At 40.8% G+C, this 26,502-nt stretch overlaps 1 protein-coding gene across 7 annotated transcripts in view; it reads right to left on the bottom strand.

Moving 5' to 3' along the window:
• Positions 1-327: 327 nt before the first annotated feature.
• SLC4A4 (solute carrier family 4 member 4) overlaps positions 328-26,502 on the bottom strand; it is a 534,858-nt gene continuing 508,683 nt past the window's right edge. For 6 of the 7 annotated variants that reach the window (XM_033961203.1, XM_033961185.1, XM_033961222.1 and 3 more), the window contains 5 exons: positions 17,867-18,040; positions 12,737-12,898; positions 5,149-5,245; positions 4,035-4,114; positions 328-1,510 (listed from right to left, as the gene is read on the bottom strand). In XM_033961203.1, the coding sequence (XP_033817094.1) occupies positions 4,071-4,114; positions 5,149-5,245; positions 12,737-12,898; positions 17,867-18,040 (477 nt within the window). In that variant the 3' untranslated portion in view covers positions 328-1,510; positions 4,035-4,070. The remainder of the gene's footprint in view (positions 1,511-4,034; positions 4,115-5,148; positions 5,246-12,736; positions 12,899-17,866; positions 18,041-26,502) is intronic. The other variant, XM_033961239.1, reaches the window with a different exon arrangement.

Here is a 26,502-nt window from a genome sequence, read left to right as displayed (position 1 = left end):
GCTAGCACTTAACCATCACTTCCATATATATAGCACAGGTGCAACTGTAGAGATACCCATACACAAAATTGCCCATGACTGAAATAGTTTTTCTAGCAATACTGCATACATAAATCAACATATGGAAACAACCAGCACCCACTCACCAACACTGTCCATCGGTTGGTAAGGCAGTTATTGCCATTACATTTACTACCCTCTTTCTAAACCACACAGACAAAAAAAACATATTAAATTACCCACATTGCCTTCATATAACAATTACATTTTTTCCTCAAATCTTAAAAAGGTCAGTATGTGTAAAAAAAATAAGGTATCGATTTGATCTAGTCTGATCAACTCCTGTGCCTTACCTCGGAGTCAGTGTAAATCTTTTTAATCACATTATGTACAACACATTTGTACAGAAAAATAAAAGCCCGGCATCTACAATAAGAGGTAGAACTACTTAAAACTATAAGTTTCCTGCTACAGGAAAAAAAAATTCATTTTCTTTACAGTAATTAAAAAAAAAGTTGTTGTTTTTTTTTTAAATTGATAAAAATAAGTTGCAGGTTAGGCCCCCATAATTTAATAAGATAAATGTAGAAAAGAAAACACTTTTCAGTGCACTCAACAATTGAAAAACAGGGCTGGATTGAAGGTTTTGGCAACCATAGGCAAGAGCAGAGGTGTCAGCGATTCTATAGACTGGAGAGCCAGAAGAGGAGCAGAGGAAGTGCACACTGCCACAGAGGCACCCTCTGAAGCAAGCAACAGCAGACTCCTCTTTGGCCTGGCTTTTGGCGCCTTCTAAATAAGGTGCCCAGGGCAGTTGCCTATGTTGTCTAGGCCTAAATCCAAGGGAAGAAGCAAAAGAAAGAAGAAGAAACGAGAAAAGCAAACGGTTGAATAGCAAACGGACATTAAAACACCAGCTAGAAGCCTGTGACTGGGCTCTGTACCATTAGCGCTCCTTTCATAATATTACAGCAGAGTCTCTAAGGGCAAATTCACGCAGCATCAATTTCCAGTTGTACAGGACAGGGCTATGCTGTGGAAACCTCCTAGGGTTTGCCACATCAAAAAAACTGGCAGCTACCCCCATTTCACATTCACTAAGGGGTTCTACGCTTCTTATGCTGAAAGGGTCTTCTTTCAGAGCAGCCCTGTAGCCTTTTTAGAGACATGTAGAGAAAACAAATCAGGAGAGATGTACATCACATTCTGAGCTGGCAGAAAAGTGGGAAAGAGAAAAGAAGCAACTGAGGAGCAGGGGAGGGAAAGACTGGCTTTTGGCCAGTACACGTACTGTATTGTCACAGTTTCACCTGTGTATGGAAGAAGCAGAGAACATTTAATATTTGGCTAGTGACATAAACCCCCAAACAAGCACAACCCAGGTCAATACAAGATTAACAGGGGTTACAAAGTAGTTTCTGTTCCCTTGCTCCTCCAGAAATAAGCATCATCTTCAGGCTCAAGTTCTATTGTAATCTGAGGCACAGCTCGTACTGGAGTTCTTGGTGGGCTAAACAAAGACAAGGAAAAATGTAATGTAAAGATTTTTTTTTTCATTTAATGGGGCATTTCTTTTGAAGCTATTTTTGAAGGCATACATGTACAGGGCCAGATTCAGTAAATAAGCACCCTAAGTCAGGCTTAGCATTAAGCAACCTTTATAGAACAGAGCTTAGCCCAGATTCCTACTCCCAACTTTACATGGGAGTGTGTGGTGCAGTGGTGCTACAGCCTTGGCACCCTGAGGTTGTGGGTTTGAATCCTTGTGATCCTGGGCAAGTCACTTAATCCCCATTGCCAAGGTACATTAGATAGAGTGGGAAAATGCTTGAGTACCTGAAAAATTTGTAATCCGCATAGAATTGTAGGATATACAGACTATAAATTATTAAAAATAAACAAACATAACACACTAGTAATACCATTAATGCCAATCACAACCTTTAAAAGTTGTAAAATGGATCCTCAGATGGCTGCCATGGATTTTCAATTTTTTAATTCACTCCTGATGCCCAGCTTTTCATAGGTCTATATTTTGTTAACATTTTTTTACTTTATCAATATTTATTAATATCCTTATATATTTTTTTCTTAATGCACTTATCTTCATTTCATAATATATTCCCAAATGCCTCTCCTGACCATGTTTCAAAATCCTTCTTCAGGGTTGAGGCTCTTCACATTGTTATTATCATTTTTTACTTTTATAGAAAACTCATTATGTTGTAGCTTTCCCAACATGGCTACAACAGTCTGGGGCACCTTCTCTACAGTCCACTGTACTCTCCACTAGGCTCCTCCAGGCCAGGGACTTACTTGCTGCTCTAAGAGGATTGGCCATTATATATGTAGCTTTCATAGAGTCTGGTACGTATTGTCACTTTCACTTCTTAGGGAGGTGGAAGGGGGTCATTGACTACTGGGGTATTAAGTGGGGGGAGGGGGAGATCATGCTTGTATCCCTCTAGTGTTCATCTGATAAGTTTGGGCACCTTTTTGGCACTTAGACATTATTGAAACAGGACTAGCCAACAAGATCCTATTTTACCATGTACGTTTTTATAATGTCTCATTATTTAGATGAACTGCATCTGCCACTTTGTGCCAGTTTTGGGGAATTTTTTCTTTTTTTGAAAATGAGCCCCATATCTTAACATATATATAAAAAGTAAAGAGTTATTAAACAGTCAAGGACATGCAATATTTTTTTAATTTAATGATGAAAGAAAGGACTATACTGTATATTGGATAGTTATATTCCAATATGCATTTACATTTTATAAATATTATCCAGTTTCACCAGATAATCATATTCAACTTAGAATTGTTTTTTTTTTTTTTCCAATGGCTGATTATTAATTTTAAGGCTATATAAATTAGGAAGTCAAATAGTTGTTTATCTGCATCTGATAGAGGGGATGGGATTATTCAAGATTTCCATATAACAGTTTTGACGGATAAATCTTATGCAATATGTAAAACAGCCATGATCTAATAACATATTTTGAACCAGGGCATCCCAAAATTATTGCCCAGGTAAAATAGCCCCGACAAAATAGCCTTGTGCCCTGTCACACCCCAACCCACCCCCTTCCTACATCCAAGTTCAGCATTTCTCCCTCTCTATCCCCTGCTCCTTCCCATGGTCATAGAAACATAGAAAGATGACGGCAGAAAAGGGCTATAGCCCACCAAGTCTGCCCACTCTACTGACCCACCCCATCAAGTCTGAGTGCCTTACTAGGCCTCTGTAGGGATCCCACGTAGATGTCCCATTTATTCTTAAAGTCAAGCATGCTGGTGGCCTTGGCCACCTGCTCTGGAAGTTTGTTCCAGTGACCCACCACTCTTTCCGTGAAGAAATACTTCCTGGTGTCACCCTTAAATTTCCCTCCTCTGAGTTTGAGCGGATGCCCTCTCGTGGCCGAGGGTCCCTTGAGTAGGAAGATGTCATCTTCCACCTCGACACAACCTGTGATGTATTTAAACGTCTCAATCATGTCCCCTCTCTCCCTGCGTTCCTCCAGAGTGTAGAGCTCCCTCTCTCCATCTGTGGGTCCAATATTTCTCCTTCTCTGTTCCACCCCAACCCGATTTCTGTCTCTGCCCTTCTCCAGTCTGGAGGGAGGGAGCGGCACTGGCTTCAAGGTAGGAACAAGGAGAGAGATGTTGTCTGGACCCGGGAGGAATGCCCCTATTGCCCCTGCCTAAGACGGCCCTGAGCAAGCAGTTCACAGCAGCATGGGTAAAACAGTCAGGGGTGAGCCATTTTGTCGGGGGCTCATTTGTCAGGAGCCAAATTGTGGGCAGACCCTTTTGTCAGGGGCTTGTTTGTTAGAAGGTTTTTTTTTTTTTTTATCAGGACTATTTTGTACTCAAATTGATTTGTCAGGGCTATTTTGACCTGGTACCTTGAACCAGAAAATGTATGAATTGTGGCATTCGTGTTATCTATGGCTTACCAAGCATTTTATAAAATACTTGCTTTCATCCACTTAGCTACCATCATGACCTAAACAAAGTTATCCTCTTACCTTGGCATAGCAAGTGACTGAAGGAAAGAAATTCTTTCAGCAAGATGTATATCGTTCAAGGAATGCTGGTGACTTTTCTCCTACAGGGGGAAATAAAACAGCAACAACAACACATACAAATCGATCAGATACCACACTGGTGCTTTTCTCTCCCACAGAAGACTAGCATAAATGAAAAAAAAAAAAAATCTTCAGTTGCATGAAAAGAGTCATTATCCAACCACTTCTTTCTCATGTCATGTAAGTATGTATTTGAACATGCAATGTAAACAGCCTGCAGGCATCAGGCATAGAACTGCTAAGACAAGAATGTTACAATTATATCATTAAAAATATACTGGGTAGCATTACCAAGTCCCATCAAACAGTTGGAAGATTCCATTTTGCTAAGCGGATTATCATACAAAATGCAAACAAGAAAATAAAAGGTTTTAACATGCATTATCTGATGCAAGGGAAGGGGGAATAATGTGGGTATTAGACAGCTAATTATGATACCACAATCAAAAGGAAATCAAATTATAAAAATTAAGCTGACAGCAGGAGGGCAAATATGCTAATACCGAAGGACTGGAACCACCGCTGCCTTCAAGGATGGACAATTATTTAAAGGTGACTGGTGGTAAACAAGTCACGTGATGTCTGTCCATTCGATGTTTGCTTGGAACGGGATGAGAGCAAAGAATCACGGATAGTGGTGGCGTTTCTGTGAGCTGCAATCTTCAATGCTAATAGATCAGAAGAGGGAGAGTTATCCAGAGCAGAAAAAGCCAGGAGTGAAATATGAGCTGGAAGGGCTAGATCCACAGTGATGCCAAACAGAGTTAACAGAGGAAAGAAAGGTCATTAATGAAAGGAAAGAGAGAGTTCATAAAAAGAAATGCTGCCTTTAGATAATCAGACTCCAGGACCCAACTCACTGAGGCTTTTCTCCCATTGTATCTACAAAGGTGGGATAGGGGGAAAGCCTGGTGAATCAGGACCTTGCTGTAAAATGAAAAATTAAAACGTTCAGAGAAACAGATATGGGAGATGAGAGATTGATGGATTTCGTGTTTGTTGTTTATGCTGAAGCCAGGTTCAAGCAGGCATGCGAGAGGTTAATTCTACTCACTGTCGGAAGGTTTGCTATCACTTAGGAATGGTTGCTGTTCCATGATGTCCATTGGAATTTTAATAGTTGGGATATTTTCTGAGTAGGGGCAGTCAGACTGTGGAAGAAATGTGTAGAAGGACTTAGCACATTATCGGCGCCAAACTCAGTCTATGGAGCATTATGTCTCATTTCAGATACTGACATGTGGCTTTTCTCGTTTCTCTTCTTATCCAACACCTCCCCATCCCTCTCCAACTCAGTGAAATTGTCCTTACTTCTGAATAACTGGATCATGTTCAAACACAGACCACATAATTTCAACGCTGAAATCAATACAGGCTTTTCAAACCCTGGTTCCTTCTAAAATATTTAGCTCACAGGGTATATTTTTAATTTCTTCAAATTATGTCTTTAAAAGAGGAATGAACTGACATTGGGCTCTTCAAAATTGCAGCTAAGCTCCTCAAAAACCATTGTGCATGTATTTTTTTTAAAAAAAATTGATTAAATGAACATCTCATAAGTGTATGATGATTTGAGGGTCTTTTTTATTCCTTATCGCCTCAATTCCTTTGGTTGCCTTTTTATAAAATCCTGTTGCTGTCAAGAAGGGAGTATACACAAAGTTTGAAGGTGCATTCTTTGCAAAGCTGTGCCTGGCTGGACATTTCATTGGTTTTATATTTACACTTCCTTACTTCAGTACATACATACTTTCAACTTTTGGTCATAAATTTCAGTACTGACAACGTATGCAGTCCTCAAATTAGAAAGAAAAGGAGGATGAGAATATCAAATATAACAGCACAGCCAGAAGACTGAAAACTAGAAAACTATCATGAGAAAATGTTAGTAAACAAAGAACATTTGCTTGAAACTTGCAAAACCTCAGGGCTCTGACCACCTCAATTTAGTGGCCTCAGTAAGGGCTGCCTATCTCTGCCCCTGTTGTGGAAATGGCTGGGCCCTGAAAATTGCCATGGTTACCAGGGACTACCCTAAAGATGCAGTTGTGGTAATGGATGGCTGCAGGAAAAGCAGCCCTACTACTCCATACTCAGGGGAAGGTTCTCAAAACTTTGTGGTTAAAACCGATGGGCAGCTGTCGCAGCTGTTATTGTAGCGATTTCAAAAAGTCAAGTCATTTTCAAAAAAACGTGCATGCAAATGAAATTGGTGGAGAGTAGCAAAGATTCGCCAAATTTACTTGAGATGAGTCGCTGGTGATAGCGATTGACATGTGCACACAATACACCACGAAAGAAGTGTAAATGTGCATGTGCCAGTAAAAGCAACGCCATGAGCATACATATGTGCGTGCCTTATTGGAGCATAAGAGGTGTACCAGCGCAATTGGATGAAAGGGAAGGGAGGGGAGATGCAAACGTCAGCTTTCAACTACTGCAATTCATTTAAACCTTGTAATTTGTTTTTAATGTCTACACTTCTCCCTCTGGATTCGCGGGGGATAAGGGCAGAGCCGGACCGCGAATGGCGAAAAATCGTGAATATCCGACTCTGACCCACCCCCGCCTCCCTCCCACCTTCACCTGGTGGTCTAGCGGGCTTTCGGGGCAGGAGCGATCTTCCTACGCTCCTGCCCCGTGCAGATCACCATTAGGAAATGGCTGCTGTGAGTTCCCGTAGTCTCTCGAGACTACGATGGGAACTCCCTACAGCTATTTCCTAAAGGCGATCTGCATGGGGCAGGAGCGTAGGAAGATTGATCGTGCCCCGAAAGCCCGCTAGACCACCAGGTAAGGCCGGGATGCCGAAGGGAAGACTTAACGATGGGTTTTTTTTGTTCTTTTTCCCCCTCTCCCAAAAATCACGAATATGTGAAATCGCGATTGCCGAAAACGCGAATGGGGAGGAGGAAGTGTAATTTTATCATGAAACTTCAAAGAACTGAAACCGAGTGGTATAGATAATAAATATAAGGCAAAAATCAATACTCCACTCGTATGAAGAGGCCTCAGTTCAAACTAACCATCACACTTCTGTTGAGTTAGTTAAACAAATTAGAAACATACTATTCATGCAGGAAAAGGCCTCAGAAATAAGGAGTACTACGCTTTATGGTCTCGTCGGCAATCACTGCCGGCGTAGATGTAATCATTATACATACTCCGTACTGCAATCACTGGCCAAAAACCTGCATCTTATATTATATTTTTTTGTATTTTTTTAGTCTCTGTTTTATCCTATTTTCATTTTCTATTATAACTATTTAAACCTAGAATCCAGTATGTTTAGCCCCGTGAGTGGTATAAAGCTCCGGTCCTGGTCCCGATGGTTTGAGACGGCACAGAATAAATGAATCACATGAGTAAAACTTTAACCAGCAAAAGATAAGTAAATTTTTGCCAGTCTTTTTCAAACAATGAAGTGGTCTCTATTTGAAATATTCTTTGGGAAACATCCTGGATTCTAGGTTTAAATAATTATAATAGAAAATGAAAATAGGATAAAACAGAGACTGAAAAAATACAAAAAAATATAATATAAGAAGCAGGTTTTTGGCCAGTGATTGCAGTACGGAGTATGTATAATGATTACATCTACGCTGGCAGTGATTGCTGACGAGACCATAAAGCGTAGTACTCCTTATTTCCGAGGCCTTTTCCTGCATGAATAGTATGTTTCTAATTTGTTTAACTAACTCAACAGAAGTGTGATGGTTAGTTTGAACTGAAGCCTCTTCATACAAGTGGAATATTGATTTTTGCCTTATAATTTTATCATGAACCACAGACAGAAACATATAAGACACGCCTATAATACACATGCTCAAGAAGTGTGCTTTTGCTCTCCCTACCCCACACCCCAAAATCCCAACCAACTACTATAATTTATGGGGCATATAGGAACATAGAAACATGATGGCAGATAAAGGCCAAATGGTCCATCTGGTCTGCCCATCCGCAGTAGCCATTATCTCTTTCTCCAAGAAATCCCAAATGCCTATCCCAGGCCCTTTTGAATTCAGACGCAATCTCTGTCTCTACCATCTCTTTTGGGAGACTGTTCCATGCATCTACCACCCTTTCTGTAAAAAAGTATTTCCTTAGATTACTCTGGAGCCTATCACCTCTTAACTTCATCATATTCCCTCTCATTGCAGAGTTTCCTTTCAATTGAAAGAGACTCGACTCATGTGCATTTAAATTACATAGGTATTTAAATGTCTCAATCATATCTCCCCTCTCCCGCCTTTCGTCCAAAGTATACAGATTGAGATCTTTAAGTCTGACCCCATACGTCTTATGATGAAGCCCACATACCATTTTAGTAGCCTTCCTCTGGACCGATTCCATCCTTTTTATATCTTTTTGAAGGTGCGGCCTCCAGAATTGTCACAATATTCTAAATGACGTCTCACCAAAGTCTTATACAGGGGCCTCAATACCTCCTTTTTCCTACTGGCCATACCTCTCCCTATGCAACCTAGCATCCTTCTAGCTTTCACCGTCACCTTTTCAACCTGTTTGGCCACCTTAGGATTATCATATACAATCACATCAAGTCCCGCTCTTCTGTTGTGCACATATCAACAACTTGTATTTCTTTTCCCATCCTTTCCTTTGGTTCAATATGTTTTGTCAGGTTAGTTCTATTCGTTTGTTTTGTTTCCCCCAGAAATTTGTAATTTTATTGATTTGTACATCGCTTAGAATTTTGAATAAGCGATTAATCAAATTTATAATAAACTTGAACTTGAAACTTCACCCCCTCAATTATACTGTTCCCTTGGGTTTTTGCAGCCCAAATGCATGACCTTACATTTCTTAGCATTAAATTTGAGCTGGCAAATTGCAGACCATTCTTCAAGCTTTGCCAGGTCTTTCTTCATGTTATTCACACCATTCGGCGTGTCTACTCTACTGCAGATTTTGGTATCATCCGCAAAGAGGCAAATCTTACCTAACAATCCTTCAGCAATCTCATTTATAAAAATGTTATAAAGAACAGGCCCAAGAACAGAAACTTGAGGCACACCACTGGTAACATCTTTTTCCTCAGAGCCATCTCCATTGATCACTATCCTCTGTCGCTTTCCACTCAACCAGTTCTTGACCCAGCCCGTCACTTTTGGACCCATCCTGAGAGCACTCAGTTTATTTATTAGAGGTCTGTGTGGAACACTGTCAAAGGCTTTGCTAAAATCTAAATATACCAAATCTAGCGCACATCCTCTATCCAATTCTCTGGTGAAAGAAATTGATAGATTTGCCTGACAAGACCTACCTCTAGTGAATCCATGTTGCCTCCGGTCCTGTAATCCATAGGATTCCAGAAACTTAACCATTCTGTTTTAAAAGTGTTTCCATTAATTTGCTTAAAACATAAGTCAAGACTTACCGGCCTGTAATTCACTACTTCTTCCTTACTTCCACTTTTGTGGAAAGGGACCACTATAATTTATGTGAATCTTGTAATTTTTTTTTCATTAGGTATAGTCAAATCACATGCCAGAGATGCACTTTTCACAGTGCTCGCATTGTACCAACACCCCAGACTAGTCACTGATATTTGCTTGCCAAAAGTCGAAGATGCACTCGGTGACGATGAAGTGCTCATTTAAATATTGATGAGCCCATTTGGATGGCAGAATTGTAGACTGCTAGGAAGTTCAGGAAAGACCATGATAAGCCGTTTTGACAATCTGCCGCTAAAATACATGCTTAGTTTTTCCGGTCTAATTTGGCTAATACTGCTGGACTCCATAAGAGCACCGCTGTAGCAACCTTGTGTTTGTTCGGTGCTCATTGAGTTTTTTTAGGCTATGTTTATAATTGTGATTGACTGCCCCCCTAACCGGTAATATTTTTCTATTATTATTTTAATTGTTGTAAGCCAGCTGATTTTGTTTTGCTAGTGAGCTGCTTTATTGAAGCTGGTCCCTGACATTTTAGTTGTTCCTTCAAGAAAGCACTCATTCATGATTTTGGGTGGGTGTAAATGCCAACATCACATTTTTTTTGTCATTGATATGGTTTCCCCTTGTAAGATGAGGAACTCATGTCAATACTGTAGGGCCTGCCCTAACTATTCTCTCTTTCTCTACCCCTTACCACTCCATGTGCAAATAGTCTATTTTTTAACATGGTATACATAAATGTATGCAAATTTACACATGAATGCCAATTCTAATTTTGCCACCATTTAGGCGATGAAATTAAGTGACTAGTGTTTCTAATGTATAACGACACTTATGAACATAATTGCCATTACAGAATGCTAACGAAAGTTAGTATCAATGCACCTACATTTAGAAGCTAACACCTACACCAAATCTATGGTTGTTTGTGAGTACAATTTACAATATTCTATAAGTTCTGCACCTACATGTCCATACTTTGCCTCTACCCTACTTATGTCCTTCCTCCATTAACCCCCCTAAAATTAAGTGACAAGTCATTTCAGCGCATAGAGAATAGTGGTTGAGTGCCCTACTGCCATTTATGTGTATAAGTGAACATTTGCACACATAAATGCAAGTATTCTATAAATTTAAGCCACAATAGGCACTTAGGCTTGGGCAAACTGCTATAGAATGAGGGAGAAACAGAGAAAAATGAAGGCAGATAAAGGCCAAATGGCCTATCCACTCTGCCCAGTCACAGCATTAACTATTTCCTCCCCTAAGAGATCCCACGTGCCTGTCTCATGCTTTCTTGAATTCAGACACATTCTTTGTCTCTATCACCTCTACTGGGAGGCTATTCCATGCATCTGCCACCTCTTATGTAAAAAAGTATTTTTTTTAGATTACTCCTGAGCCTATCACCTTTTAACTTCATCATATGCCCTTTCATTCTGGAGATTCCTTTTAAATGAGACTCATCTCATGCGCATTTATGCCACGTAGGTACTTAAAACGCCTCTATCATATCTTCCCTTTCCCACCTCTCTTCTAAACAATACATATTGAGATCTTTAAGTGTGTTCCCATACGCCTTATGATGAAGACAACGCACCGTTTTAGTAGCCTTCCTCTGGACCGAATCCATCCTGTTTATATCTTTTTGAAGGTGCGGCCTCCAGAATTGTCACAATATTCTAAATGAAGTCTCAACAGATTCTTATATAGCGACGTCAATACCTCCTTTTTCCTACTGGCAATATCTCTCCCTATGCACCCTAGTATCCTTATAGCTTTCAACGTAACCCTTTCAACCCATTTGACCACTTTAAGATCATCATATACTATCACACCCATATCCTACTCCTCTCGTGTGCACAAAAGTTCTTCACCCCCTAAACTGTACCGTTCCCTCAGATTTTTGTAACCCAAAAGCATGACCTTGCATTTCTTAGCATTAAATCTTAGTTGTCAAATTTCAGACCATTCTTCAAGCTCCACTAGGTCCTTCCTCGTGTTATTCACACCACCAGGTATTATCTACTCTATCGCAAATTTTGGTATCATCTGCAAAGAGGCAAATATTGCTTACAAAAATGTTAAAAAACAGGCCCAAGAATCAAACCTTGAGGAACACCATTGATAACAATTTTTTTCTCAGAATGATGTCCGCTGACCACTACCCTCTGTTGCGTTCCACTCAACCAATTCCTGACCCAGTTTGTCACTTTGGGGTCCATACCAAGGGCACTCAGTTTATTTGTTAGATGCCTATGTGAAACACTGTCACAGACTTTGATAAAATCGAAATATATCACATCTAGTGCACTCCCTCTGGCCACCCAGTCAAAGAAATTGGTCAGATTTGTCTGACAAGACATGTCTCTAGTGAATCCATGTTGTATCAAAGCACCTTAAGATGTGAAATTTTAAAATGCACAGTCTACGAGCAATAACTCAGAGCTCACTTTGCCTCAGTGATTAATACTATTAATAATGTCTCAATACTATGTACGGTAAGCTTTGAAAGAGATTGATGTACTGAGAGTGATGCAAGCTATCAAAATTATCTTGCTAAAAAAGAATCTGAATTAAGATCAAAGACTCTGAGTTTGGTAAAAGAAAAAAAAAAAGGAATGGAAGCTATTGGTCAATAACTACTGGTTTTAATCGAATCTTATCTAATCTTTGGTCTTTAACTAATCGTATGGTTACATATGCATATTTAAAATTGTTTATGTAGATGCTTTTAGTCTTCTCTGCATCTATGTTTTACATTTATAATCATTTGTTCTGTAAAATCTCATTGTATTTTATTTAATCACTCGTTATATGTTAAATTTCAATAATAAAATTTTAAAAATGAAAATAACTAGATATATCCAGATCTTTAAGATTTAGGAATTGGGTGGTATTAGTGATAATCTGGGGTAAGAACCAAAGTTGTCTGAGTAGGGTGATATTTAATCACTAATGTGGATAATATAATTTTTGTAAAATTATGAATACAGATATAACCCTCTTAACTTTATGTTGATAACTTACCCTATACAGTTAGAACACATATTCAGCAGTCTGACTTGCATGGAAATTTTGGCTGAATAAATGCATAAAGTTATAAACATATCTTATCTGTGTATGTTTATTCAGTTGCCGTCCTGCTAATATTACACCAAGGTATTTTTCAGTAATTTATTTTAAATAATATTGCTATGTTAATAACACCAAACTGGCTCTTACATCTTCGTTGTCACTATCAATACTGCCCTTCTTCTTTTTCTTCCTTTTTTCATCCTCTTTTTTCTTCTTGTCTTTCTCTGGAATGACATCATCTAAGAAACTGAGGTCATGCTGGGAAAAGAGGCAATCCATGGCCTTTCTCACAGCTACTAGTGCCAAGATCTAGAGAGAGAAAAAGATTAAAACAGATCATATTTATTTTGTTTCTTGCTCACTTCAGTGACGTTCAAAGGAGACTGAAATAAGAAGAGTAGCATACCAATTAGCACCAATTATTCGGATCTTAAGATGATACTTGGCTTTAATTAAATTTTATGTGCAAGTCAAAAAAGGAGGTGAGGAAATGAGGGTCATGGATGAATCAGGGGCATTACTTGAATTTACGCATGTTTTGAATGTGATAAAAGACTTCAAGGAAAATGACCTTAGAGTCTACCAAACAAGTCACACTGGAGAGAAACTATGTAGACGTTCTGAATGTTATAAAAGATTTTGCTCACAAAAATAATCTCAGAGTTCAAAGAATCTACACTGAAGAGAAACCATATAAATGTTCTGAGTGTGATAAGGTTCAATGACAAAAGCAACCTCAAAGTTCATTATAAGAGACTGCATGTAAAGGAGATTGCAATTGTGGCAAAATCCAGCTGCCAGGCTGATTTTTCTCTCTAGAAGTTTTAAGAGATCTGCTCCTTTTGTTAAGAGACTTTCACTGGTTGCTAGTGAAGTGGTGAGTACAATTTAAGATGGCATGTATGATCTATAAAAGGCTATTTTTCATCTTAAATTCATCTGTCTTAGCTTCAGTATTAAATATCCCTAGTTTATTTGTGCTTGCTAGAAGTTCAAAATGTTATAAGTTCCATTTTACATGTATAGCTATGAAAACCTTCCTCTTCACAAACCCAGCGCCTTAAGGACATGCTCCCAGAAATGCCATCAGAGTCAACGCTCCTACGCCACCTACTCTCACCAGATGCTGCTTAAGTGTATATGTTTTACTGTCATGTCTACAGTATATTGTAAATTATGTCATCTCTGTCCTGTCTCGATTATATTGTGGATGTACTTTGTAACCCGTTCTGGGCTCCTTTGGAGGATGGGCTAAATAATTGAATAAATAAATAAATAAATATGCTTAGCATATCAAAGTCCCAAAATCTGGAATAGCTTGCCTTATCAATTAATACAGATTGGCTTGTATTACTTTTTTTGTAAAATGTTGAAAACATATCTTTTTGATGAGGACAATTAACTGTATTATTATTACTATCATCATAATTATCATATTATACTTTTTTATTTTAATATTTATAACTCTCTGGTATGAGGGTTAATTGCTTTTGTACACCGCATAGAATTCTTGTTGAAATTTGCAGGTTATAAGAAACAGAGCAGAATAGTTATAGAATAATGTAGATGTAGATGTGATTCAGTTGGTGTAAATGAATGTGCTGAAAATTAGGTGCTGTTTCTGATCCTAAGAGCTGTTTTAAAAATGACGTCAAATTTCGAGCAACCAAAGCAAAAGAAACTGTGGAAAAAGATGTTCTTGATGCAGGCTTTTATTCAGTCTGTATTGAAAATATAGAACACAATAAGAACCAAAAGAAGACCCAATATTCTACAGTGAAAACAATCCAATGATAAAAACAAGACTGTGGATATAGATGTTCTGAAAGATGATTTATTATTCGCTCTTCACAATAAAACCATTAAAATACAAATAAAATAGTCCATAAAAATTCAAATAAAATAGACCCTACATGGTCCATGTTTCAGCAAACACGCCATCCTCAGGGGTCCAGATGATGTAGGGTACACAGATAGAATAAACTAAAAACAGTGTACTTATCTGCTCAAAGACATCATCTGGACCCCTGAGGAAGGCATGTTTGCTGAAACATGGACCGTGTAGGACTATTTTATTTGTATTTTAATGGTTTTATTGTGAAGAGCAAATAATAAATCATCTTTCAGAACATCTATATCCACAGTCTTTTGAAAATATAGAAACAATCCACATATATCCTAATGGCTCAAAAAACAAATGTGAACAAAAGAATAGCCTTACCGGGTCAGACCAAAGGTCCATCAAGCCCAGTAGCCTGTTCTCATGGTGGCCAATCCAGGTCACTAGTACCTGGCCAAAACCCAGAGAATCAACATTCCATGCTATCGATCCAGGGCAAGCAGTGGTTTGCCCCATGTCTTTCTCAATAACAGACTATGGACTTTTACTCCAGGAAATTGTCCAAACCCTTCTTAAAACCAGCTACACTATCTGCGATTACCACAACCTCTGGCAATGTGTTCCAGAGCTTAACTATTCTCTGAGTGAAAAACGATTTCCTCCTGTTGGTTTTATAAGTATTTCCCTGTAACTTCTTCGACTGTCCCCTAGTCCTTGTAATTTTTGACAAAGTGAAAAATCGATCCACTTGTACCCGTTCTACTCCTCTCAGGATTTTGTAGACCTGAATCATATCTCCCCTCAGCCGTCTCTTTTCCAAGCTGAAGAACTCTAACCTTTATAAGTCTCTCCTCATATGAAAGGCGTTCCAAACCCTTTATCATCTTGGTCGCTCTTCTTTGAACCTTTTCTACTGTCACTATATTACATTACATTACATTAGAGACTTCTATTCCGCCTGTACCTTGCAGTTCTAAGCGGATTACAAATGAAGAAGGCTGGACATTTCCAGGAAGTTACAAATTTTAAGGAAAGATACATAGAGATGCTAGAATAAGAGATAGGTTTAAATACATAGTGGAGGCTAAGAGGGTGAATTTAAGGAAGTGGAGGCTAAGAGGGTAAATTTAGGGAAGGGGGAACATTTGAGGAAACTTGTAGGGAGGGAGGAGATTAGGGTTGGTTATATGGTGGGGTAAGCAGGGAGGGGAATGTTAGGGAGGAGGGGGATAAGCGGACAAGATAGTTTCTTTGAATAACAGAGTTTTGATTTCTTTTCAAAAAGATTTAAGGTCACATGTGGTTGTCAACAGAATAGAGATCGAGGGGTCTAGCTTCGCCGCCTGCGTTGCTATATCTTTCTTGAGATAAGGAGACCAGAATTGAATGCAACACTCCAGGTGAGGTCACACCATGGAGTGATACAGAGGCATTATAACATTCTTAGTCTTGTTAACCATCCCTTTGTAAATAATTTCTAGCACCTCATTTGCTTTTTTGGCCACCACTGCACACTGGACGGAAGGTTTCATCACATTGTCTATGATGACACCCAGATCCTTTTCTTGGCACTAACCCCCAAGGTGGTCCCTTGCATTCGATAACTGTGATTTGGGCTATTCTTCCCAATATGCATCACTTCATTTATCCACATTAAATTTCATCTGCCACTTGGACACCCAGTCTTCCAATTTCCTAAGGTCTGCCTGCAATTTTTCACAATCTGTATGCATTTTAACAACTTTGAACAGTTTAGTGTAATCTGCAAATTTAATCACCTCACTCGTCATTCCAATTTCCAGATCATTTATAAATAAGTAAAATAGCACCGGTCCCAGTACAGATTCCTGTGGCACTCCACTGTTTACTCTCCTCCATTGAGAAAAATGACCATTTAACCATACCCTCTGTTTTCTATCCGATAACCAATTTCTAATCCACAACTGAACTTTGCCACCTATCCCATGACTTTAATTTTCTCAGGAGCCTCTCATGAAGAACTCTGTCAAAAGCTTTCTGAAAATCAAGATACACTCTATCAACCGACTCACCCTTATCCACATGTTTATTCACACCTTCAAAGAAGTCAAGCAAATTGGTGAGACAAGATCTCCTTCGAAGGAACCCATGCTGACTGTCTCATTAAATCATGTTTGTCTAGTTCTTCCACAATTTTATTTTTTATAATTATTTCCACAATTTGGCCAAGCACTGAAGTCAGACTTACTGGCCTGTAATTTCCCAGATTTCCCCTGGAAACATTTTAAAAAATCGGTGTAACATAGGCCACCCTACAATCTTCAGGTACTATATACGATTTTAGCAACAGGTTACAGATCACTATGATCAGGTCAGCAATTTCATGTTTGAGGTCTTTTAGTACCCTGGGATGTATACCATCCAGTCCAGGTGATTTGTCACATTTTAACTTGCCAGTTTGGCTTAGTACATCTTCCAGATTCACCAAGATTTCTTTCAGTTCCTCCGCATCTTGAAAACCATTTCCAGTTCAGGTAGATCTCTTACATCTTCTGTAAAGACTGAAGCAAAGAATTTATTCAGTCTCTCCACTATGGCCTTATCCTCCTTGAGCACCCATTTTTCTCCTTGATTATCCAAATGGTTCCATGGATTCCCTCACAAGTTTTTCTGCTTCTGATGTACCTAAAAAAAGTGAGTGGGATTTGACCATTGTGAGACAGGTTAGTTTTACCCTACTGATGAGGCGACTGATGATGAAATGCAGATGTTGAGAAATCAGCATAAACCCAAGGGCATAGAATGTACTACAAAGTATGCGCTCTGATAAAACAGCCCCCTGAGGAAGATGTGTTCGTCAAAACATGGACAGTGTTGGGTCCCCCTTTCAACTTAAGCATATGTGGATTGTTTCTATATTTTCAATGCAGATTGAATAAAAGCCTGCATCAAGAACATCTTTTTCCACAGTTTCTTTTGTTTTGGTTTCTCCATGCACTGTGGAATTGCTGAGTTTTCTTTTGCTGCTCGGCCAAATTTTGAGCACCATTTACAGAATAGTGCCGATTGCTATTTTTTGTCAGTGCTGATTTTTCAGGTACCACTTTTAGAATCCAGTCTTAATTTGCATAGCAATTTCAGGGTAAAAGAAATTCAACCAGGGAGCAACAACTGGTCAAAAAAAATTGTCCTCTGGGACAGTAAATTTTTTAAAAAAATTCTAATATATATTTCAAGAAGACTTAAGAGTGAGAAGGCAAAGAAACATGGAGAAGTTGACTTGAAAGGGTCTTTTAAGATAATAGCAATGCATAGACTATACAAATAATCTGCTGAGGAAAGAAGGACCTTGCACAGGATTGGATTTGTTATTTTCAGTGCTGGGAGAGACAAGAGATAAATAAGGGGAAATGAAGAGCATTTGAGAAATGCCATGGGGAGAGACATGCAGAACTTACCATGACAGGAAATATTATAGCAGCAACAGTTGATTTGAGGATCCAGAGCAGGGCCAGGCACACCACCTGAAGGAACGTGAACAGATGCACCCGGCGCAGTGGGACATGACGCAGGTAAATAAAATCAGGCTGGTGTTTTGCAGGCATCAGAAGAAGCTTCAAACGATCCATGAACTAAACATTTGGAGAAGAGAGGGTATTAAACACAGAAATTAAATGTTTTCCTTCAGGAATGGACATAAAGGAGCAAATTCTATAAAATGCATCCGGATTTTAGGCAATGGTAGGCATCCTACTGCTGTTTAACTAGCCAATCTGGATGCATGTTTTTAGAAAAAAATCTACCCGAGGCAGGCGGCCTACACTGTGGGTGTTTTCACAGATCTAGGGAGATAAATAGGAATGCCTAAGCTCGCCCAAGGCTGTTCATGGTTTCACCCGGAAGTGGACTTGGGCGAGTTTAAGTGGCCCTAGTCATCTCCCTAGAGCCACAACAGATGTCTGAAATGTAGGCCAATAAAATTCTGCCCTACATTTCAAATAGACACAGCCTGTGAGCTGATCTTGGCAAGGAAATCTCCCTGCTATGATCAGCTGAACGGCCATGGCAGTGAACCCCCGAACCCCACCGCAAGTCAGCCGACAGGAGGAATGCCCAATTCATCTTGCCACCACCCCGAACCCCCACCCAACACTATCCCCAGCAGGAGGGATACCCAATTCCTCCTTGTCAAAACCCCCCGAAACAACCCTCCCCCAGCCACGATAGGCAGGAGGGAGGTCCTCCTGAACCCATGACCCCCCTCTCCAATCTCAAACCCCACCCCAGCCTTTGGTATCTTGCCAATCGGAGTCTTAGGCCACTCCTAGTGCATCCCAGAATGCACCTGGTAGGAAGTCTAAGACTCCAATTAGCTCAGGTGCCCAAGGACCCCCTATGGGAGGGGCCTTAGGTGACTGGGCCAATCAGAGCCTTAGGCCCCTCCTCGGTGCATCCCAGGATGCACTGGGAAGAGAAAGGCCCGCCATACTACAAAAACGTAGAGGGGTGGTTGGGGAGGAGTTGGGATGCTGGGGTGGGGGGTTTGAGTTTGGGGGGTCTTAGATGGGGGTGTCATGGGTTTGGGGGGGCCCTGTTGGCAGGAGGGAGTGGGCATCCATCCACCCTATTGCGGTTGGGGGACAGTGTTCCGAGGGTTCTGGCAGGAGGAATTGGGCATCTCTCCTGTCATGGACAGTGTCGGGTGGGGGTTCAGGGGGCGGCAAGAGGAACTGGGCATCCCTCCTACTGCAGTGTTGGGAAGGGGTGCCACTGCTGCTTAGTTGATCATGGTAGGGCAATTCACTTGCCATGATCAGCTCAGCGGCAACACGATTCTCTAACTGGTGCCTGTGACATGGGCACCGGTTAGAGAATCAGAGTGGTTAGGTGTCTATCCCTTAGGGCAGATGCAATTTTGTATAGGACATCAGTGTGCAATTCTCAGCTGCTTCTTAGGCGGCTGCAGAAATTGGTGTCCTTTATAGAATTTCCCCCATAATGTGTTTCAAAATATTTTCAGTTTTGTTTCAAAGTGACCTTCTCACTGATATAATTATCTTGTACGATGAGAGATAATCATAGCTTTCAAGAACATTGTTCACTAGTTCAACTTGTTACATATTTCTAGTTTTTACTTTTTTTTTTTTCTTTATGGCTCTTTTCCATTTTCATCACCAAACTTTAATTACAATTAGGGCATCTCCTTCACTACCATCACACAATTGCCATGACATCTTATCACTCCCACCTGGATTTGAACTCAGTGGATCTGACTGGGATGTGGCGGGGAGGTGAGGTGGGAATAACTTTGGGAAGTTCTGCTACCAGGGATGAATCATGCATGCTTATCAGGCATCACTATGAGATCACAGTCACTACTGAGCTCAATATTTAGTGGCATACCCAATATATAATTTTAAATAGATAGGTCATCCAGGTGCCCCTTTTCCTTCATCCAGTTCTAGTGTAACTGTGAATATACACACCTATAACTTAAGGACAAGCACTTATGCCTGCCATAGAGCCGTGGAGCTATAGATATGCCCATAAGTTATAGTATTCTGCAAGTTACATGCCATAAACAAAGCAGCAGCCTTGATCCCTAGAGCAAGAGCTTCAAACTGCTTTTTCAGAATCATGTCCACCTTGTGGTCCTGAGAATTTGTCAGCATAACACCACCCTAGCTCGGGAGACCTGTACGTTTAGTGACCTGAGCCACTGCCAAGTCCACCTTTGGCTGGTCAGATAGCTGCTGGAACTCCAGTGCCATGGGAGAAAGTCTAGACATGGCCTTGGCAACCCTCAAGGACCCATCTGGGATCTCCCACTGCTCCATAACCAGGGCAGTAATGTCTGAATGCGTAGGGAAAAAGGTCTGGGCATTAGAACCACTCATGACCGTGCACTGGGAAGTGGAGGATGTAGCTCCCAGCTTCAATTCTTTAACAGCATCAGCAACAAAGTGGTGAACATAGACTGACTTGAAGAGGCAGTGGATCCAAGGGTTGCCCCCTTGGTCAAGAGACAGGGAGGCCTCCTCACTGTCGGACCCAAACAGGGAACCAGAGTCATCCACGACTGTATCCGAGCCCCGAGACAAAAGTAGCATGGAGTCCGACCTCCAATCTGGCCTGTCTGGCTACGAAAGGTCACTGGAGCCAGGGCCCGCTTTGCATAACTGAGAAGCAAATACCAAAGGAGAGAACATGCTTTGGGCCAATGGCTGCACTACTTGTCCTGGTCTCGTTAGAAAGGTTCTCCACATAAGATTTATAAATTCTGGGGAGAAGCCTTGTGTAGGGGAAGCAAATGAAACCTGTAGAACCTCCAGCTGGGCTCTCGTGGGTTCTGTGGACTCCATGTGCTTCTGCTTCACGTCATCACATAATAGGGGCTCCAGATGGGACTTTCTACCTATTTCTGAGACCCACATCATTTACCAGCCCTGGAGGACATGGATGAAGCATCTGCCCCTCCTCTGTGCGCACTGCAGCACATGGTACACAGACCCTCCTCTGGTGGACTTCTGGCACAAATTTACAACTAACGGCGCCCTCACACCCTGAAGAGTCCATCTCTGTCAATTGTGATCAAAATTGAGGGGTTCTGAGGCAGATAGAGGCTTTTGAAAAAAAGATCGACTGAAATCCAAGATGGCCACTGCCAGTAAAACTGCGCCATAAACAGCCTCTGGAGACTTATTTGAAAATTCAAAAACAAAGAAAAAGGGGTTTTGGCGGTGGAAGACCTAAACCCTAACCCCAGAAACCCTCAAAGTTGAGATTTTCAGACCCACCATGATTTTTCCATAGGAAATAAGGGTGCTGTACCCACAGTTCTGTGGAGGTGCTTGCCTGTCAGCTTTTCTGTGCAGCTGGAAAGAAGGAAAGGACTTTCTGCCTCAGATGCTTCCAAATCCAACTCAAAACCAAGAACTCTTCGGGCTGCCAGCCAGACCGACCCCAAAACCTCCACATCCATGGGACCTCAAAGTGCAATGGGGTTGTGTAAATTACGCAGCTGGTGCGCTGATAGCCAAGGGTTCTTACACAAGGCATCCTTAGCCTGTGCTCAAACCACTGAGAAACTGAAAAGGCGAGTTGGCTCCCAGTGGAACGGACCCCGAACCATGAAGTTTCAGAGTAGGCTGGCTCCCCAGATCCACCTGAAGGCTTACTCTGCAGAGCTGCAGTCCAGCTCAGTGGAACCTGCATCCTTTGGGGGTCCCAAGGCACCAAAGCCACAGAAAAAACAAAAAAGGTTGAAAAGAAAAGGAAACTAAGCAGAGCAGATCAGAAACACCTCTGCACAGTTTGTTTGCAGGAGATGCTCAAAATTGTAAGTACAGTATTCATACTTCTGCAAGTCCAGTTTGCAGGAATGGATTTGATCCCATAGGTATGGACTCCTGAGTAGATGTTAACAGAAATGGGAATTACAAAATTTGATAGTAACAGAATTGGCAGTGTCATGAAAAGTTTAGTTTATGTTTTAGTAAATGACAAACATGGATGATAAATTATCAAAACCCCACCTCCTCCCTTGTAGGATGATAGGTTTCCTCCCAAGTATAACTGGGACGGTAGCATTGTTTAACCAGCACAATGTTTGATTCAATTAAACATAATTCAGTGATAGACAAGATATTGGAACATTCAGTCATAATTAACTCAAAATAAGTATATTCTTTCTAACTCAGTGGTCTCAAACTCAAACCCTTTGTAGGGCCACATTTTGGATTTGTAGGTACTTGGAGGGTCTCAGAAAAAATAGTTACTGTCTTATTAAAGAAATGACAATTTTGCATGAGGTAAAACTCTTTATAGTTTATAAATCTTTTCTTTTGGCTAAGTCTTAATAATACGTAATATTGTAATTTATAGTTAAAGAGGCATATGATCAAAAAACTGTTTTATTTTACTTTTGTGATTATGATACATATACCAAGGGCCTCAAAATAGTACCTGGCGGGCCGCATGTGGCCCCCGGGCCGCGTGTTTGAGACCACTGTTCTAACTGATGTAGAAGTAACAAGCCCTATTGTTAGCAAAAATTACCCCCTCCCCATACACACACACAGAGATTCTCTGGGGCGTTACCTCTATTGCTACCAAACATGTTCAAAGAATTCAAATGTATGCTTCCTGAGCAAGCCTTCACTTGAGTGTGACTCAGCCCCAATAGCACTTTTATCAGAGATATTTAGCCGAAGAATACAACCCAACTAAGCAAGTATAAAAATCCATCGTGCACCAACTAGCAAAATACGCATTTGTTTTCTTCATGCTTTTTCTTTGCCTATTAGTGACCTAAGTTCACCATGTTGCTGTTGAGGAACAAACTTTAGCAGACCTTCTACTTAGTCTCGAATGTTTCACATCTGTTGGCTCATGAAGAGCTGGCAAGAAACTATGGGGTCCTTTTACTAAACCTTGGTAAGGACTAGTGTGTGCTTACCATACACTAAACAGGTTTACACCACATGCTAAAATTTTTTTTGTAATTTTCTCCCTGGCGGGCATGTTTAGGCGTGGACAGTTGGAATGATAATGCTAATCAGTTAGCATGTGAGGCATTGCTGCAAGCTAATTGATTAGCATGGGGTTAGCGAGTGGGCCCTTACCACCTATATAATAGGTGTCAGTAGGGACTCACATGGTAACATTTTTTAATGGCCGAGCGCCAATGGTGAAATTAGCATGGTGACCATTAATTGGGAAAATGGAACAATCAGCCATTTTCCGGCTGTGGCATATATGGCCCTAGCATGTGGGAAAGACATGGCTTTAGTAAAAAGACTCTTATATGGGAGGGATGTGAGTGGAGCTGTCTTAAAAAGTCCAGAGAATGAGTGTACTTTCTATAGGCCCTGAGTGAGTTCTTGTCCAGGTGGCCTTCTTGAGAGTGGATTTGACCACCAACTAGTGTGGTGACTGCTATTTCTTGAATCTGGTAACCTACTGGACTCTGTATGCAAAGTACCTTCTTATTCACAGAGAGGTGGATCTTTCACATTCTCATCTTTAAGGATGATGTGAATGGACACATGCAAAAAATGTGAACCCTTTCAGCTTCTCTGCAAACATAAAAGATGGGGTTCCCATGTGAGAAAAGGTCCTCCAATGTATTCTTCAACAAACAAAGGCAGTACTGGGTGTTTTAATAGGAAATGTTCCATGTTCTTTCAGAATAGGAACAACACTGTATAATATGAATAACATGAACTCCAGTCAGCTCATTAATTTATAGATGCTGCACATTAAGCAGAGAGTCTGTGGTGCCAGACTGTTCTCAGCATCAATATTGTCAATGAGCAAATACAGATGTGCCTCATCCAGCTTCCAAGAATACTTTATATGGGTAGAGCATTTCTTTTCCAAACAGAAAGTATCACTTAGAACAGCTGAATTTTATTGTTTTCCTGAAAAATGACTTTCAACCTCCTGTAAAAGATAACATTTATGTCATGTTTTGGTTGGGAGAAGAGAGGTTGAAAAATTGGAAGGCTTCTGCCTAGATTTAACTTCCTTCTTTAACTTAAATGGAACTGTCTTAGCTATTTTCTTGACAAATTGAAGAAAAGGATAGCCATCAGTGAAGAATTTCTCCTTTCCTTTGGAAGACAGAAGTTCAAGCACAGATCATCAGACTTCTCCTGGATCAGAGAAGCCTTCTGATCTATAATTTGAACTCTAGGATTGCTTAACTATGTAAAAAAAAAAAACCATGGAAACATGATGGCAGATAAAGGTCAAATGGCTCCTCCAGTCTGCCCATCTGCAGCATCCACTATCTCCTACTCTCCCTAGAAGATCCCACATGCCTGTCCCATGCTTTCTTGAATTCAGACAATTTTAGTCTCCACCACCTCTACTGGGAGACTATTCCATGTACCTACCATACTTTCTGTAAAAATATATTTCCTTAGATTATTCCTGAGCCTATCACCTCTTAACTTCATCCGATGTCCTCTCATTCTGGAGCTTCCTTTCAAATGAGACTCATCTCATGCACATTTATGTCACATAGGTACACAAAAGGAAATTTGCTGGCTTCTACTATTACAAAACACCGCAGTCAAACTCATCTACAAAGCTACCCCTCTGTGAAGATTCCCTTTGTCTGTTTGGACCTAGACTTTAATTTAGGTAGGTGCCTTAGTGGAGTTTCACAATGCATTGGATATTGACATCAGAACAGTCAGTACTGGTGGCAAGACTCTTTGATGTCTTGGCATCTATTCTAGTCTCCAGGATCAGCCAAGCCTATGACTGCATCAAGGTCAATGCAGGAAATTGAGACAGATGGCAGTTCAGTATTTTCAGGATCCTTGTCTGACTTCTCCTCGAGGACTGTTAATGCCAAAAACAAGTGAGGTGCGGGAGAAAAGAAGAAATCCTTTTGAGGTGCTTTAGTAACTGCATTCTAAACCCTCAGAAATGTTGCACTCATCAGGATGTTGTCAATGACAAGTGGTCTTCTCTGTAGGGATGTCTGGGTGATAGAATTATAGCTGCAAGATCTTCCTGTCCCTGGCATCATACACTGATAAGGACCAATGCTGATAACTCTATGCCTTCTCTTGAAGCTTGTATACCAACAGTACAGTGCAAATGCTAATGTTTCTGGAAAACAATAATCCTTAAGAAATTCAAAACACTGATAATCACAAAAATATATGTGGGAATGGGGGACCTTCAGAAAACGTGCATATCTTTCATGCAACTAAAGATATACATTACTTTTACAGCAATGCTCCACCCTATACTCTACTGCAATAGTAAACAAAAACTCCCACCACTTATCTTTAATGTGGAGATAGCAATAACAAATACATTTTAATCACCATTTACAATCACTCTATTGCCCTCTATCTCCTGGCACTTGGCAGTGGAATCCCTTAATGCTGAATCAATTGAATCCTTCACATTCTTCAGTGAGAATTCAAAGTCAGTAAGTCCTGATGGCCTCTACTGAAGCTCAATTCCAAAGATAGTTATATCCCTTCAGAGATGATGCAATCCAAGAATGTGGTGCTGTTCCAAGGTCCTTTCCTTACTAGATCCCTCCTCCATCAACACCCTGATTCACTCCTTTGTTATCTTCAACATTGACTATTGCAATACCTTGTACCAAGGTATTACACAAAAGGAAATTTGCTGGCTTCTACTATTACAAAACACCGCAGTCAAACTCATCTACAAAGCTAAAAAATTTGACCATGTGACCTCCCTCTTGCTCAAAGCTCACTGGTTACCCATTCATCATCGCATCACTTACAAAACACTTGTTAACATTTAAAACCAAGCAGTCCAATTCACCCGCATTTATTGACAAATTTCTCATTCCATATGCCCCTTCCCGGAATCTGCGTTCCACTTCTCAAAAGCTATTTTCTGTCCCCTCTATTCGTGAACTATTTCTCGATTCTACCCACAAAACTATTTTCTCAGTCACTGCCCCCACGTTATGGAACGCCCTTCTGTCAGATTTTAAACATCTCTTGAAAAATTCAAAATGTAAACTAAAAACATTCCTTTTTAAAGACGCCTACTCACTTTGATTTCATTCACTTACAGCCCTAACGGCTTCTATGCATTCAGCAGTAGAGAATGACACGGTGGCAGTTACCCGCGGCTAGCCGCGTTTAGCCGCGGGTAACCCGCCAAAACGGGGAAGAAAAAATAGTGGCCTCTGCGGGGACGGGGACAAGGCCATTCACCGCCCCGTGGAGCGGTGAATGGACTTGTCTCCGCGGTGAGGCAACCAAGGATCGCGCGGTCCCCACCCGGCCATCTCTCTCCCTCCCTTCACCTCACCTTTGATGAAGAGCACCGGTTGAATTTCTGCCTGTCCGCATGGAAAAAAAAAAAAAAGCCTCTCTTTTTCCCCTGCTCTCAGTTCATCGCTAAAGCTGACAGGAAGTCTTTCCGACGTCAATTCTTACGTCGGCGAGGACGTTCTGGGCCAGCCAATCACTGCTGGCTGGCCCAAAATGTCCTCTCCGACTTCAGAATTGAGTCGGAAAGAAGACTTCCGGCGCCGAGCCTCCCTGGGAGTAGGAGCCGGCAGGGAGGGGAGGGGGGGCAGGGC

This window comes from Geotrypetes seraphini, chromosome 1, assembly GCF_902459505.1.
Source record: "Geotrypetes seraphini chromosome 1, aGeoSer1.1, whole genome shotgun sequence".
NCBI classification, from domain to species: Eukaryota; Metazoa; Chordata; class Amphibia; order Gymnophiona; family Dermophiidae; genus Geotrypetes; species Geotrypetes seraphini.
Note: the sequence above shows the minus strand (reverse complement) of the source record. Positions and strands in the feature narration are given on the sequence as shown.